Source organism: Aethalodelphis obliquidens, unplaced genomic scaffold (genome assembly GCF_003676395.1).
Source record: "Aethalodelphis obliquidens isolate GAN/ISIS:26980383/991018 unplaced genomic scaffold, ASM367639v1 scaffold84, whole genome shotgun sequence".
In the NCBI taxonomy this organism is placed as follows: Eukaryota; Metazoa; Chordata; class Mammalia; order Artiodactyla; family Delphinidae; genus Aethalodelphis; species Aethalodelphis obliquidens.
Genome location: NW_020838028.1, coordinates 2,644,865 through 2,662,129, shown reverse-complemented (window position 1 = coordinate 2,662,129; position 17,265 = coordinate 2,644,865). Strand labels below are relative to the sequence as shown.

Below are 17,265 nucleotides of genomic sequence, written 5' to 3'. Positions count from 1 at the left end.
TCCCTTTCATCACTTTAAATATATCCTGCCACTCCCTTCTGGCCTGCTGAGTTTCTGCTGAGAAATCAGCTGATAACCTAATGGGGATTCCCTTTTATGTTATTTGTTCCTTTTCCCTTGCTGCTTTTAATATTTTTTGTCTGAATTTAATTTTTGTTGGTTTGATTAATATCTGTCTTGGTGTGCTTCTCCTAGGGTTTATCCTGTATGGGTTTCTCTGTGCTTCTTGGACTTGGGTGGATATTTCCTTTCCCATGTTAGGGAAGTTTTCAACTATGATCTCTTCTTTTTTTTTTTTTTTACCATCACTAATTTATTTATTTATTTATTTAACATCTTTATTGGAGTATAATTGCTTTACAATCGTGTGTTAGTTTCTGCTTTATAACAAAGTGAATCAGTTATACATATACATATGTTCCCATATCGCTTCCCTCTTGCGTCTCCCTCCCTTCCATCCTCCCTATCCCACTCCTCTAGGTGGTCACAAAGAACCGAGCTGATCTCCCTGTGCTATGTGGCTGCTTCCCACTTGCTATCTATTTTATGTTTGGTAGTGTATATATGTCCATGCCACTCTCTCGCTTTGTCACAGCTTACCCTTCCCCCTCCCCATATCCTCAAGTCCATTCTCCAGTAGGTCTGTGCCTTTATTCCTGGTTTACCCCTAGGTTCTTCATGACATTTTTTTTCTTAAATTCCATACATATGTGTTAGCATACGGTATTTGTCCTTTTCTTTCTGACTTACTTCACTCTGTATGACAGACTCTAGGTCCATCCACCTCATTACAAATAGCTCAATTTTGTTTCTTTTTATGAATGAGTAATATTCCATTGTATATATGTGCCACATCTTCTTTATCCATTCATCTGTTGATGAACACTTAGGTTGTTTCCATCTCCAGGCCACTGTAAATAGAGCTTCAATGAACATTTTGGTACATGGCTCTTTTTGAATTATGGTTTTCTCAGGGTATATGCCCAGTAGTGGGACTGCTGGGTCATATGGTAGTTCTATTTGTAGTTTTTTAAGGAACCTCTGTACTGTTCTCCATAGTGGCTGTACGAATTCACATTCCCACCAGCAGTGCAAGAGTGTTCCCTTCTCTCCACACCCTCTCCAGCATTTATTGTTTCTAGATTTTTTGATGATGGCCATTCTGACTGGTGTGAGATGATATCTCATTGTAGTTTTGATTTGTATTTCTCTAATGATTAATGATGCTGAGCATCCTTTCATGTGTTTGTTGGCAGTTGATATATCTTCTTTGGAGAAATGTCTGTTTAGGTCTTCTGCCCATTTTTGGATTGGGTTGTTTGTTTTTTGTTATTGAGCTGCATGTGCTGCTTATAAATTTTGGAGATTAATCCTTTGTCATCAACTATGATCTCTTCAAATATTTTCTCAAATCCTTTCTCTTTCTCTTCTTCTTCTAGACCCCTAAATTCGAATGTTGGTGAATTTCATGTTGTCCCAGAGGTCTCTGAGACTGTCCTCAATTCTTTTCATTCTTTTTTCTTTATCCTGCTCCTTGGCAGTTATCTTCACCATTGACTTTATAGGACAAACGACAAATGTAATTTGCCAGTATACATTTGAAGGGCGATGAAATAAATTTTCTTTCTTTTTTCACATGGGTAAAATAAATGTATTTTGCTATATAGCTCTTTCACTGTTTGTGCCAGTAAACTGGTGCATGAAGTTATAGATTGATGTCTAGCCTCATTTAAAAGGATTGTTTTAAAACAATAAGATTCAGTAGATACCATGCAGAGATTTTACAATATTTCACTTTTTTCATTATTAGCCAACTAACTTATATTCAAATTAATTAAATTTCCAGTGTATGATTGCAGAAAGTCAAAAATGGGTTCTTTATTTTGATTTGATTATATCCTACCCTCTAGTTTTTTATTCTAGAAGAGGTATAAAAATGATAGAGTGATACTCTATTCTAACTTTGTTAGAACATCATAATTAATTACATGGCCCACAATTTATCTGTGGTTTTCTTATATTGCGAATCCTTGTTTTTATCTTTATCCTTTTATTCTCTTCCTAGTTGGCCCTGGTGTCAGATGATCTAAATAATCTTTTTATATTAATTCATTAATTCATTTCTTCATTCATTTAAGTAGTTTTGTATTCCTAAATCATACTATACACCGAACAAAAATTTTCAGCTGCCTAGATGAAAGAAATATTTTCTTTACACTTGATGAACTAAGTCTTGTGGTAGAAAGGGGCAATGTGAGACAATCATTAGAAGACTTTGGGAAATTTGTTTAACATAGATGTATATTCAAAGTGTTACAGTAACACCGGGGAAGGGGTGACTTATAGGAATAATAGCAGTCGATTTCTCAGTGGACAGGCTTAGTTAGTAATCTTAGGCCAGAAAAAAGGTATGGCATTCCAGACAATGGGAGCATTGCATGCAAAGATGCTAAGGTACGTCATAGAATGGTGGGATAGTTGGTGAGACTGGTTTCATGGTGGGGAAGAGGGCCTGAAAAAAGGAGACTGTGAGATGAAATATGAATCTGAAAAATAAGATAGCTTGGAGAGAGTGAAGAATCTTCTTATCCATGCTTTGCTTTTTGGGAACCACTACATTATTTTGGAAATGTGAGCCCATATGTCAGAGATTTTTTCATACCTATTATGAAATAGTTGTGCTAGAAGCTCTATATTCTTTATTTCATGTAATCCTCAAGAAACCCTGTGAAGGGAAGTTATTTTTATCCCCATTCTACAGATAAGGGAATGGATGATTTTCAAGTTATTCATTTGTCCCAGGTCATAAAGTGGGGAGGTGGTTTGCAAACCTAATACTTTCTGGTTCCAGGACTCTTGCTCTTCTAGTACACCATATTAATTCTCCAGAAGTTACCATAGTGGCAATAAAGAATCTATAGTGAAGTGAAGATAATCACAGGGAAATAGGAGGTTATTGTGTAATTCAGATTAGAGATGGCTATGAACAGAGTTAAGACATTGGTAGTGGTGATAACAGAAAAACTGCATAGATTTGAGGCCCTTTCAGAAGTAACCTCAGTGGTTAACCAAATGTTGAGGGTAAAAGACAGGGAGGAATTGATGTTATAGTAAGGTTTCTGTATCTACTACGCACGAATTTCACTGAATGGGCTTAAGCAAGACAAAAATGAAAGGAAGAGTTGATAAGTGTATGTGTTAACAATCAGGATGGATTTGTCCAATGAAAACTCCATCTATAGTCTTATATATGTCTTCTTTATAGAAGTTAGAGGGAATGAATGACTAAAGTTGGGGAATTTGCGTTGGTATTTTATCTGTAAGCATTTTTGGGTCCGGATGTAATTTTGATCACTCCAGCCTCCTTCTAACAATTGTCTGCAGCATTTGTCACCTTCCAATGGATCTTGCTCTGTACTTCATACCCTAGGTCTTGCCTGGAAGGTCCATACACATGTATTGAGCTCTATCAAAGTCTTTCAATAGTCAAGAACTAGCTATTTTGAGCAGAAATACTAAAATGCGGTTATTTGTATAACAGTTGAACAAGTGACTGGATTAAAGGCTATTAATCATTTCATTACAAGTGAAAAGATTGAGAAAGATTAATATAATAAATCTAGGTTTAATTTCTGGCATTTTATAGTGACAGATTTTCACCTCAAGCCTTAAGAACATTTAGAGTTTCTGCTTGAGTTCCATTGTGTTTAATGCAGGTAAGTCAACTTCTTGTCCATGATTTACTTGTGTATGAAGCCCCCAATCTTGTTTATGTTGCCCGAACATGGCTGAGAGAGACAGCTGTGATGTCATGAATCCAGCTGGCCACAGATGGGTCTTCGGTGAAGCATGAATCCTTAATGGTTTGGTGATCTATGTTTACTGCCTCTTGTCGAACTTTTAGAGATTCAGCTCCTAAATCACCTGGCATTAACTGCATCTACTTACATATAAGTAATAGACTGAAGTAAACTGGAGCCTCTGTTGCTAGTACTCAAGACTCTCACCTGTAAGGCCAATTCATTATATTATCATTTCATCGACTACTTAGCCCATGTTAGAGTCTGTTTAGTTTATGGCCATTTAGCACATAGGTTTCACTAGGCACAGTAGGCTTAATAGCTCATGTTTTCAGGTTGTTATGATAATTATGAACCTTTCCAAGATCCTGTTGACGTTTACACACATGTGTTATGGATTTGACAGTTAAGCCTGAAATCTCAAGAAAAAAATACTGAAGTTGTAACTTGAAAAGAAATTCGTTTAGAATCTTTAAAGAAAATATTAACAATAAATACTTACCTGGAAGGCTGGTAAGACTGCCAGCCTTTCTAGATCTAAGCATAGAAAGCCAGCTAAAGCTCAAAGCAAAACAAACAAAAGATGTATGACTAGTTGAAATAATTAGCTAAAACTCTGAACGAAACTAAAACTTTAACGGTGCCTCCTAGCAAATAAAATTTAAACTGTTGTGTATATAAACTCCACAACTTCACATTTTCAGAGTCTAATGTGATATTCAAACTGGCCAGAATTGCTGATATAAATATATGTACACTCTGTCCTTTACAACCTGAGCAGGAAGTATTGTTAAATGTTAATGAATGTGCAAATCAGTGAACTAGTGGTTGAAAGTTTTTATGGCAGGTCTGCATATTTGTAATTCTTCTTTATATTTGTCCAAAACAGAAAAATTAAGAATAGCTACTAATTTTTTTGGTACAATATATCATTTTAAAAAACATTTTTATTTTATGTGGGACAGTAGTTGATTTACAATATTGTGTTAGTTTCAGGTGTACAGCAAAGTGATTCACTTATACATATACATTTATCTCTTCCTTTTCAAATTCTTTTCCCATTCAGGTTATTACAGATTATTGAGCAGAGTTCCCTGTGCTACACAGTAGGTCCTGTTGGTTATCTACTTTAAATATAGTAGTGTAGGGCTTCCCTGGTGGCGCAGTGGTTGAGAGTCCGCCTGCCGATGCAGGGGACACGGGTTCGTGCCCCGGCCTGGGGGAGATCCCACATGCCGCGGAGCGGCTGGGCCCGTGAGCCATGGCCTCTGAGCCTGCGCGTCCGGAGCCTGTGCTCCGCAACGGGAGAGGCCACAACAGTGAGAGGCCCGCATACCGCAAAAAAAAAAAAATATATATATATATAGTAGTGTGTATATGTTAATCCCAAACTCCCAATTTATCTCTCCCCTCACCACCTTTCCCCTTTGGTAACCATAAGTTTGTTTTCTATGTCTGTGAGTCTGTTTCTGTTTTGTAAATAAGTTCATTTGTATCAATTTTTTTAGATTCTGCATATAAGCGATGTCCTATTATATTTGTCTTTCTCTGACTTACTTAGCATGATTATCTCCAGGTCCATCCATGTTGCTGCAAATGGCATATTTCATTCTCTTTAATGGTTGAGTAGTATTCCATTGTGTATATATATATATATATATACACACACATCTTTATCCATTTAGGATATTAAGTTGCTTCCATGTCTTGGCTATTGTAAACAGCGCTGCAGTGAACATTGCGGTGTATGTATCCTTTCAAACCATGTTTTTCTCTGGATATATGCCCAGGAGTGGATTGCTGGGTCATATGGTAGTTCTATTTGTAGTTTTTTAAGGAAGCTCCATACTGTTCTCCATAGTGGCTGTACCAATTTACATTCCCACCAACAGTGTAGGAGGGTTCCCTCTTCTCCACACCCCGTCCAGCATTTATTATTTGTAGACTTTTTGGTGATGGCCATTCTGACTGGTGTGAGGTGATACCTCATTGTAGTTTTGATTTGCATTTCTCTAATATTTAGCGATATTGAACATCTTTTCATGTGCCTGTTGGTCATCTGTATGTCTTCTTTGGAGAGATGTCTAGAATAACTACTAAATTTTATATATATCACTCTTCACTTTTAAATATATTAATTAATTCATAAATTCTCTGTGCCATCTCCTTTGCATTATCATGCTCAGTACTCACCATGTGCCCACAGCCACAGAGGAGTGACATTCCCCTATTTTGTGCCGACATATCTTTCTAGATGAATACAGGACAGTTATTCTGCAATCAAGGAAATACAAATGTAGTTGGAGAAGTGAAAACACAAAACAATTAAAAAACATATTTAATGGTTTTCTCTGTGGTAAAGTTCTTCATAATTCAATCTTACTTTATTGCTGTTTCTAAGGTTTAATATACATAGGTTTACCTATGTAATATATCAATAAATATGAATAACTTAGGTCACTTTGTTAATTCATACATTAAGCATATGTTTATTGATCACTTACTGTTTTCAGGCAGTGCTCTAGGTTCTGGGGAATTAACAGGAAAAAAATAGCTAAAGTAAGTCCCAGTCCTCCTGGAGCTTATTATCTAGTTTTAGCTATTGTCTTCTCTCATGGTTTTCAGTGATGGGAAACTCTTTCTTAACATCCTAGTGATTTTTGAATGAATGATGGATTTTATACATAAAAATGTATAGAGGATCTAGATGATACTTTATTCTTCCTGAAAAGGTTCACTCTTTCCTCTATTAGTTGGAAAGAATAGAAGCTGATCACTTTAATTCAGTCATGGAATGGACTGGGTAAGGACTGATTTACAGCTTCATCAAGGACCCATACATCTCTGGTTTTCTCTAGCCTGCCACATCCCTGTATATCTTGGGCCATTCTCTCTAGCAGGCTCTGAACTATAATAGTTTCCTCAGCATGGTGAAGTTGCCAAACCTCTGCTATACTTTACAGAGACTTTCTGCTTCGTCTCTCAGCATCCCCAGTGTTCAAGTTCATAATTTGGTAAATGTCTTGAAAGGACAACCAACTGTGTATCATGCTCTCTTCTAGGCCTCTCTTTTCTCACAAGAATCTTGGCTCCTTAAATTTCAAGTGTTGCCCCTCTAACCCACTGAGACTGCCCTCTGCCCAGGAAAACCCCAGATCCTCCTCTTCCTGCCTTGCACACAGAATCAGTTAATGTCTCCAGAGAAAATATAGTATAGCTAACTTTTCCACAATTCTCTCCAATCTGGTATCTTGGTTTTTCTTGTCCTCATTGCTTCATCAGCTCTCAGATGCCTTTAAGCAGATTTTGGGAGTGACTTTTATATTTTGTTTAGATCTTTTCGTTGTTCTTGGCTGGATCATTGGTCTGTTGCATGCTTACCATCTCATCCCTATTTTTAGATACTGAAATAGAAGAATGATGCCTTCTCTTACACACATCTATACAACCACAAAGAATGTAGCCAGAAATTTCTACCCCAGCCCAATGTATTCTAGAATTAATTGGCAGAGTGGACACGTAGAGATGTATCATTGAACAAAATCTTCAAAATAGATGTCATTGAAAAAGCTGGACAATTAACAGAGCTAATACTCCATAGTACACTGAGCTCACTGCCCAAGAACTGCTTAGATGGATGAACTCAGTATAAGTGGAGTCCAAAACCTAATGGTAGCTCTGGGGAGTTGTAGCTTCTGGATGTGACTCTTGACTTCTTATTATGAATTATCTTCACAGGAAGTAATTCTTGATTGTCATTGTCTTACTAAAATACTGGGGAACAGAGATATTCTTTGTGTTTTTTATATCTCTACTAACACTTGTAGGAAGAAGGTATAGCACAGTGGTTAAGTGCCTGGATTTGGGAGTCAATCAAATTTAGATTCAAATCTTGTCCATTTACTAGATGCTTGACCTTGAGAAAGTTGCAAAAACTCTCTAAAGCCTTAATTCCATATCTGTGAAACAGGAATAACAATAGATTTCACTTTTCTGATATGAAAGTTGATGGAGATTCAGTTTTCAAAGTGCTAATAACAATCTCTAGAACATTGCTAGCATGCAATTTATGGTAGCTAAAATTTTTTTGGCTATTATGGAAGCGCATGGAATTAGAGACCCAGAATTTTGAGATGAGACCTTAATATATATACATAGCCCCTCCATAGACTTCAAGATATTTACATAGCCCCTCCAAAGAATGAAGCATGTGGAAAAGAATTGTTTTGAGAATTCATAAGTTTGTTTTTGTTGTTAAAAAACTATGTAAATACCTGTTTATGTTATGGATAAAAAACTATCTGAAATAACTCTGGAAAAAAATAACTGAATTGGAAATGGTTTAATTCTCAGCGACTTCAAAAATGTGCTTCTTCATAGTTTCAATAGATAACTAACAAACATATCATTCTCTACTGCATATTGTTTTAAAGTTAATACTCCAATATGAAATAAAAAGTTAAAAAATGAAGTTAATCTAAGAAGAGTCATGTTTAACTGGAACTCTAAGTTGTACAGGTATTATCATGTTTAAGAAAAGGAACAAAATTTAAAGGAAAAGAAACCTAGCAACTAACCCCAATAAATTAAAAAAATAAATAAAGTAAAAGAAATCTGAGTGAAAAACTTAGAGTTAAAAATAGAGAGAGAGACAAATTTGGTTCCTAGCTACCATCCATTTGTTATGTGGTATTGATTGAGCAGGTTAAGTGATCTCTTTGAGTCCCGTTTTTCTCAGAGAAATTACAAGATGGTAAAAATGATACTTATAATTTTCTTGACTATCAAACAAGAAAATGAAAATGCTTAATAAACAATAAGCATGGTCACATTACTTGTACTTAATGATTGGGTGTACCTATGAATCTCTCTTTGAGCTGTGAGGCATATGAATTGGTGTTATATAGGAAGAAAACAAGAATTAGCTATGTAAAAAGAGTGATGAAATGAAGTCTTCTGGTTATTGCTATTTAAGTAATAATTTAAACTACGTATATTTGAGTCAATTTTTACATCACTGTGTGGAAAATTTTCTCTAATCTTGATATTCTTCTGAACATTATTCAGATATATTATACCTAAAGCCTATTCCCAGCACCTTTTCAATAGTTCTGACTCGACAGAACTGAAGGAAAGTGAACCCTTCTCTTCCTTTCAAGTTACTCTAATTCAGGAATTGTTTCTGCGCTCCTCATACTTGAGTGAGTGTGAAATGATGCCTTTGCTGAGTATTTCTGTTTGATTTTCCAAAAGCTATTGTCAGTCCTATAGCTCAAAAACAAAAGGCACGTGGTAATTGGTATAGTCACAGTCAGTCTTCAAATCTAGTTGGAACTGACCCAGGCACCCTCAGAGCTCCTCCTAGCCTTTCAGATTTGTAAGCATAGATGATGAGACGAAAGCAAGAAAGCTTGTGGAAAGGGGAAGAAGCCCCTTTGCGTGTTGCTGAACCAGAAAGCTTTGACTGTATGGCTCTCTGAGTCCGGACAATGTCTTGTGTGTTTGTTTCCACAGAGCGTATATCATTACAGACTATATGGGCATCCGAAATGAAAGTTTCATGAAATTAGCTGCAGTAGGGACCTGGATGGGGGACTTTGTCACAGCTTGGATGGTAAGAAATTTTAACTTCACCCATTTCAAACATCAGATGGAAGACATGTTCATAATGTTGGATACACACTACTTTTTTTTTTAACAAATAACTTCATGAATTATTTTATTTCATGTTACATGTCAAATAACATTCCAAAGTAAAAAAAAAAAAGGATCTTGTTTTCATGGTTAGCATTATTACATTTGTGCAGAGCCCTCAAACATGAGAAAGTCTCATTTATTTCACAAAATTTGAACGTACAGTCATTTCAGTAACTGGTTTGTTAGATAATCCAAGTCCAGTTATCCCCGGTTTTTCAAGCAACAAGTCACAGGAAATGCTGAGCTCTAACTGTTCGTGTGCCTGTCAGCCCAGCATCCTGATCTCCAGCCCCTTTTTGACACAGCCGTGCTCTTTGTTTTGTTATATCATTCCTCTGTCCTCTCAAGGATTAGAGATATAGTTTCATTTTCTCAACTAATGTGAGTTGGATTTTATTGGATACGCATTGCTTTTCATGGTTTAGAGCAAAATAGTTACCTCTGTTTCAAGGGGAACAAATTCATCAATATGGACAAATCTAGAGATTATATGCAATATCTGTTTACCTCAGGTAAAAACGTCAATACAATTTTAATACTAATGACTGTCCACCAGGATATATTTATTTATAAAATGCATATATATGTGTATGTACAAAAACATATACATATGCACATATGTGTGGCATACAAACATATACACATTCATAAAATTAGTGGAAAATTCTTTCCTGTGAAATTCTAAATAATTTTGTGAAGATTGTTTGTTGTTTTCTGACATGTACACTTTTCAGGTAAGAAATACTGTATGGCCTGTCTCAAAAGACCATATGAAACATTCTTTAAGGACTTTAAAAATAGTTTTCTACATTTGTTTTCCTCAATGAACCTACTAACTTAATGGTAACTAAGGAGTTCTGAGAGTTGTCTGTTTTAATCTGTTTTGTGCCTTATCAGTCTTTGTTACTATACGTCTGCAACAATTAGACAAACCATGTTTCATGCTGAGTTCATCTGCCAGGAGAGTAACTTCTGTTTCTAACCATTGAGTTAATTAAAGACAGTATGTAGCTTAAAGGCCCTAGGTCCTGTAAGTTTACAGGAGAGTCTCAGAGTGCAAAGAGCGTGACTCTCATAAAAAAGGAACACTTTAACCTTCATTGACACCTTTCATAAGTGTAGCCAATCCTGACACCTTTCATAAGTGTAGTTAATCCTAATTAGCTTTACTCAAATTCATTCACTTGAAAATGAGAGGACTTATCAAAAGGAAGATGATGCCCAAACTAAACACGATTTGGCAGGGACGTGCAACTACAGATGTGTTCCTGATACTGCAGGGAGATTCTCACAACAGTTACTGCCACTTCTATTGATAGTTTTGCTTCTTACCTAGAACAGGTGTTTTCAGGGCACAGGAAGCAGTTATATCTTAACTGCTACTACTGTCATCATCCTGCAAGAGTATCAAGTAACCATAAAAGAGTTTGTCTAGCCTGTTTTTGAGCTCCCTCCCACTTCTGTTCAATTTTAGAATGTTACCAGAACAAATTACCAGATGCATTCCATTTTGTTAACTTTAAAATCGAAACTTGAAGATGTTATTTATTTGTAATCATTAGAAATAGCAATGAGAATAAGCCAGACATTAAGACCAGGCTGCCTCATCTATTTCCATTGGAAAAAACTATTTAAAAGGAAATATATGAACTTTAAGCTTGTAATTTCCTTAAAATTTAAGGTAATGCCTTTTGGAAATTTCTGCATTAATTGTGGATTATGATTTTTGACTCCACTTTATGATGGCTCTACTTACTAAAATGGAAAAGAGAACTGGAACGAGAGTTCAGAAATTTGGATTCTCTGTTGCCACCTATGGTTTGACCTTCCACAAATAATGTACAATCCTTTGAGCCTCAGTCTGTACATTTCTTAAAAGGGATTAATAGTTCCTACTGGTGCTACAGGTTTTTTGTGACGATTAAACGTGTGGTCCTAGAGCAGGACTTAAAATGCTGACATGTAAGGGAGGTATAAGTGCTTTATTGTTATTGTTCATGATTTTGGACCCCCATCCTCTTGACTGGGCCCAGTTCCTTGAAGTAATGGCAAAGGCAGGTCATTGATCCAAACCTTAGGCTTCCCAGACTTCCTGTCTCTTCTGTGAAGCTCCAGGAGCATGAGAATCCCACCTTATCCCAGGCATGGGGTTCAGAGCATCTGGAGTTTCCTTCCTATTGTCCATGCTAGAACAGACTAAACCAGTATAGTACTTTGCTTCCTTACTTCTGCCTGATACTGATCCTGACCAAAGTCAGGGGAGAAGCAACAGACCAACAAAACCTAAGAGCTGCTCTGGAGTTTTCAGGCTCAAGTTAGCCATTTGATGCATAAATCACTTTATTTCCCATGATGACATCATTATTTATTTGTAACCCAATTCCACCCAACTTCTCCCCAGACTTTCCCACAAAACAGTGTTTCCTAGGCCATATATAGCTCTGCCCCTATTTATTGGTTATATTATTATTATTTTTAATTAGGCTATTTTTCTTTTGAACCATATGGTGGGGTCCAATGCCTAGGCAGCATTGAGAGGCAAATGCATAGTACAGCTTTGACCAAAGACCTTTAACCCTTCCTGGTTGGATTTTTACCATGCACTCTTCTGCCCTACTCTTATGGTTTAGGGGAGTACCAATAATTCCACAGTTCAATCTGTAGTCTTTCTCTCTCTCCATCATCTCTCTTACCTTCAGAGTTTCTCCTAAATTTACTACTTTAATGCCTTCTCTTTCTACTAACCAACCTGATAACTTTTTACCTTTTCCTATACCATAGATTACTGCTCCAATCAATACTTCCAATACCACAGAAGTAGGACTAGATTGAGGGTCAAGAAAACTATGTTATAGGTTTAACCCAGCAAACCTTTTGGGGCCTCTCATCTGTTCCTTTCCGCAAACTGAAGAAGAATCAAAATCCCTTTCTGCTTATGTAATCTGAAAAACTGACCTTTCCCCATTAGCCACAAGGATAGAAATGGCAAAAGAAACAGTTCTCTCCTGATTTGAAAGTACAGTCACCCAGGGAGGATTCCCAGAGCACATCATTTCTATTCCCATTTCTATTCACTGACTAGGCGGTACGTTTCCATATAAATATTTATATGTCTACATATGTGTCATTGATAACATTTTAAAAAAATAATAGTTTTCCTCATGAGAGGAGTCTAAGGAAGCTTTGACCTTCATTTCTCCATAGAATTCTCATCATGAAGGTGACCGTTGTGGAAAACCAACGGACTATTTACATTTCCAATAAAAGCGTGACTTTCAATGCAGTTCAGAAATAGAGGCTTTTTCTTTGGTGGAAATAATTCAGAACTTTTCCTTGGTTTTAAAAGGCACATCAGGACTGATGTGATCCACAGGCAAGGCTGATATCAACCAATCTGACAAAAATCTTTGACCCTCACACTACCGAGTGTCGAGCTCTGCTAGGTTCAGTTCCCTGGCAGTCCTGACTTTTTCGGGCTCTGTGGTATGCCTTGTATGGAAGGATATAAATATGTCAGGGTTCAAGTTACTAATTTTTTTGTCAAATAGACTTTTTAAAAATTAGTATAAAAGAAATACATAAAATGACCAGTGAGGTAATTCATCATTGAGCTGCCCCTTTATGTTAAGAGTTGCAGAGACGAGCTCTATCACGAGCACACGCAGAAAGCAAAAACGCTGGGTGTCTCATGCGACACCATTGCCATGTAGCCCCATGTTTGCCCATGCTCTGCGCCATTAAGCAAAGAGCCAAGGAGGGTCAGCTGTTCCACAGCACATGGCTCCAGCTTGACCACCTCCCCCATGTGGAAGACAGAGGTCACAGTCTCTGCTGAGGTCTAAGGTGACAGGGGATCCTGAGGACATCATGATGGCCCTTGCTTCTGCCCCTCACTTAATACCAGAGGGAAAAATCACTTCCTGTATATGTATACCTAATCATCATCCCCTTTCTCCATCTCCTGATTCCTCCTGCTCTGGTGGCTTTCTCTTACAGCAAAGTGATTCTGTTATATATCTGTTATATATATATCCACTCTTTTTTAGATTCTTTCCCATATAGGCCATTACAGAGTATTCAGTAGAGTTCCCTGTGCTATACAGAAGGTCCTTATTAATTATCTATTTTATATATAGTAGTGTGCATATATCAAACCCAATCTCCCAATTTATTCCTCCCCCTGCCCCTTATGCCCTTGGTAATCACAAGTTTGTGTTCTAAATCTGTACCTCTATTTCTGTTTTGTAGATAAGTTCATTGGTACCCTTTTTTTAGATTCCACATATAAGTGATATCATGATATTTGTCTTTCTCTGTCTGACTGACTTAGTATGACATATATATTCTTTTTTAGATTCTTTTCCATTATAAGTTATTATAAGATATTGAATATAATTCCCTGTGCTATACAGTAGGGCCTTGTTGGTTATCTTTTTTATGTATAGGAGTGTGTGTATGTTAATCCAAAACTCCTAATTTATCCCTCCCCGTCCTTTCCCCTTTGGTAACTGTAAAAGTTTGTTTTTTATGTCTGTGAGTCTGTTTCTATCTTGTAAATACATTCATTTGTATCATTTTTGTTGATGTAATTCTCCTAAATGGTGATGTAACCTTTTGTACAATTTTGCATTCTTTGGCAAAATAAAGATTGAGACTCTCAGATCCCCGCAGATGATTCCTTGAGTGGTCATTGTTGCTTTCAGGAGCATAGTTCTGCTCCTGGGGGCAACAGAATGAAACTAGGTTGAGATATATCCCTTTAGCCACTTAAGCAGAGAGCTTTTACTATACTATGTAAGACAGAAAATTGGTTAAACTTCAGTGGACAGAGGCAGAGAGGATTAAAGAATGGTGTATACTTGAGAATAATTTATACTCTGGGTTAGTATTTATTTACAAATCTAGAACAGAATAGAGAGAGGAACTATTTCTGCAGCATTCAAGAGTAAAGTATTCCTTCTAGCTTAAATATAGAAAATATGAAATACATTTTGTAATTATAAATACATACCTAAAATTTGGTGAGTTTTTCTATTGTCCCATGTTTATTTCACACTTACTAAGGAAGGAGTGTGATTATCTGTGCTATTTTCATTTCACCAAATTAGTAATAGTTTATTTAGTTTAAAGTTTTCTGTTATACATGTCACCATTTTGTGGACTGTTCTGCACATGCTAAGTTTGTCAGTGAACAATAACCTGGGATATAACTGACATCATATCTAGTTTGTTATTCTGTCTGGAATTGAGTTTTTCAATTCATATTATGATCAATGCCAGTTTTCTAATTATTTCTTTTCCACTGATATTTCAAAATGACAGAATAAAGAGCATAATTGAGTTGATTTAATAACTGAAATAAAGTAGCAATAATAGCTTTACTGAAGTTCATAATAAAAGAGCATTTAAACTGTGAAATGTTGAATAGAAGGATCATAGTTAGCAAACACATCGAACAAGTATGCATGACAAGTGGAAGGGGCAAATCAGATATTAAACCATGCGAGCTGGACCCAAGAGCCCAGCATTAATTTGAGATGTTCTCTTTTGCTCTCTTTCTCTGCCTGTTCATTGAAGCTATTTCGTGGTTGCAGTCTGCTTTCTGATTAGTTAACCCCATGTTTGGTAAATTTATGTTGCATTTTCCTATTTTATACAGTGAAGTTGGAAACTGGATCAAGCATTTTAATAAGTAATAAACTATCTTTCCATAAAGATTCTCTCTTAAGTGAGATACCATAGAAAAAAAGAATGTCTCAGAGATTTGGGGGCACATGGTTTATTGAGGAAATGCTCTTCTGGGAAATCTGTAAGGAGAGGAGAGAAACAAGAGAGAGATGGGGAAGGAAGAGAGCAAAGATGTAGTCATATGGTCTCAGGTAGTCTATCCTTGGCTTGACCCACTGGGCAGGTGTTATGTTCTTGGAGAGTGGAGTGTACCAGTAAGTGAAGGGGATCTGGGTGGGACACCAACATCACCAACCTTGATTACCACATTGAGAAAACCCAAGGACATTAGATTGAGTGGCATTCATAATTGCCAGAAAACATTGTCAGTTCGTTTGATTATTTGATTGAAACAGAGAACGTAAGAGAGGAAATTTTTTTACATTTCTTTTTTATGCATTAGAAAATTTGAGGGAACCAAATGTGGTCATTTTGCTTCTGTGTCTATAAATATTTTAATGTATCTATAAATATTTTAGCATTGTGTTTCATGTTCCTTCAAAATAATAAGTTCTTACTAAAAAATTGATAAGACAGGAGAGTCTAACCTCCTGTTTTCTGATAGCATCAAAAATGGTGATCAGGAGTCTTTTAATTTTTAGGAATCTTGGAGTTTTAAAGTCCTAACAGAATATAATATGAAAAAAAGGATTTCTGAGTAAAATAGATTATAGTATAGAATATAGATATTTAGGAATAGAAGCACAAATTCTGTCTCTGCTATAACTCTCTTAAACTCAATCTCTATCAGAAATTCCATAGTATGTTATAGGTATATTGTATATAATTTATATTCATTTATTAAAAATTTATGCAATATATTATTCTAAGTGTATGAAAGGTACCAGGGAAGTGTATTGGATTGAACTATGTATTGGATTGAACTACATTAAGATGTGAAGGACACTAAGCACATCTCTTATAGAAAGACAGCCCTACTAGAGGCAGGAGATGCTCACTTTTCGTCTTTTCCATCCCCAGCTTAGTTTTAGCATTTTTCAATTCCATTACACTTTATTCTGTTACCTGGTTTATACTTCCTCAAGGCAGGTTTCCTTTTGGTCCACACATTTGTTATGATTTTTCTAACATGATGTTCCACACCTTTTAAAGCACCATTTATCAGTCATTTGCCTGAAGTTTAAATAAAAGTGGGGGGACATTGATATTTCTTTCCTCTGAAAGTCAATAATATAATGAAATGAGTACCAGTTGTTAATATTAGCTCAGAACCTCAAAAAAGAAGCTATGTGCTTCTTTTTGTAGTCATTTTAGAAGTAGTTGGATTATTCCCCTTATACATTTTTTTAAATGTTTTATTTAGTGCCTATTCCTGTGGGCCAAGCCCTATTTTATGTTTTTGTGTGTGTTGTGTGTTGTGTGTGGTGTGTGTGTGTGTTGTGTGTTGTGTGTGTGTGTGTGTGGCATGTGTGTGTGGTGTGTGTTGTGTGTGTTGTGTATGTGTGTAAAATTTTAATTAGTTTTCAGAATTTTCAGTGCTTTCAACTACTATGCTATTTTGCCAAGCTAAATAATTTTCTTGGAAATATTTAATCATAGATATTAACAAGACATGGAAGATAGCTGTAGAAGTTGGTTTGATACTTTTTTTCTGCCAGTGTGTCAATAAAATTTGTCGAATTTTGTCATTAGTTGGGAGAGGGGAGTTGCATATCTTTTTAGGTACTAAATGATAGTACATCACATCTTTGCCAAACTATTACTTTTAAAGTTTAGAAAACTCAGATATTTTTTCCTGTTCCCTTTTGACAAATATAAGTGGTTGAAAGCCTCTTATTTCTGGGACTGGAAGAATGTAAAAACTAGCTTTATATAATCTTTTTTTTAATATATAATCTTTTTAAGATAGATACTTCAATTCCTGATTTTTTTAGTGTTAATTTTTTTGTTTATATAAAATTGCTATCCTTTAGCAGTTGTTTGGCCCAAGAAAGATTTTTATATTCACTGTGTACATTGCATTTGTAGTTAAATGTTCTATAAACATCAAAATGAAATTTATAACATGAGTGCTAGTACT

The 17,265-nt window shown here is 36.0% G+C and overlaps 1 protein-coding gene across 9 annotated transcripts in view; it reads left to right on the top strand.

Moving 5' to 3' along the window:
* Positions 1-17,265, top strand: part of TMEM117 (transmembrane protein 117) — a 558,938-nt gene that overhangs the window by 272,463 nt on the left and 269,210 nt on the right. For 6 of the 9 annotated variants that reach the window (XM_027093552.1, XM_027093546.1, XM_027093548.1 and 3 more), the window contains one exon: positions 9,315-9,414. The exons of the other annotated variants lie outside the window; for them this stretch is intronic. In XM_027093552.1, coding sequence (XP_026949353.1) covers positions 9,315-9,414 — 100 coding nt within the window. The remainder of the gene's footprint in view (positions 1-9,314; positions 9,415-17,265) is intronic. 9 annotated transcript variants of the gene reach the window in all.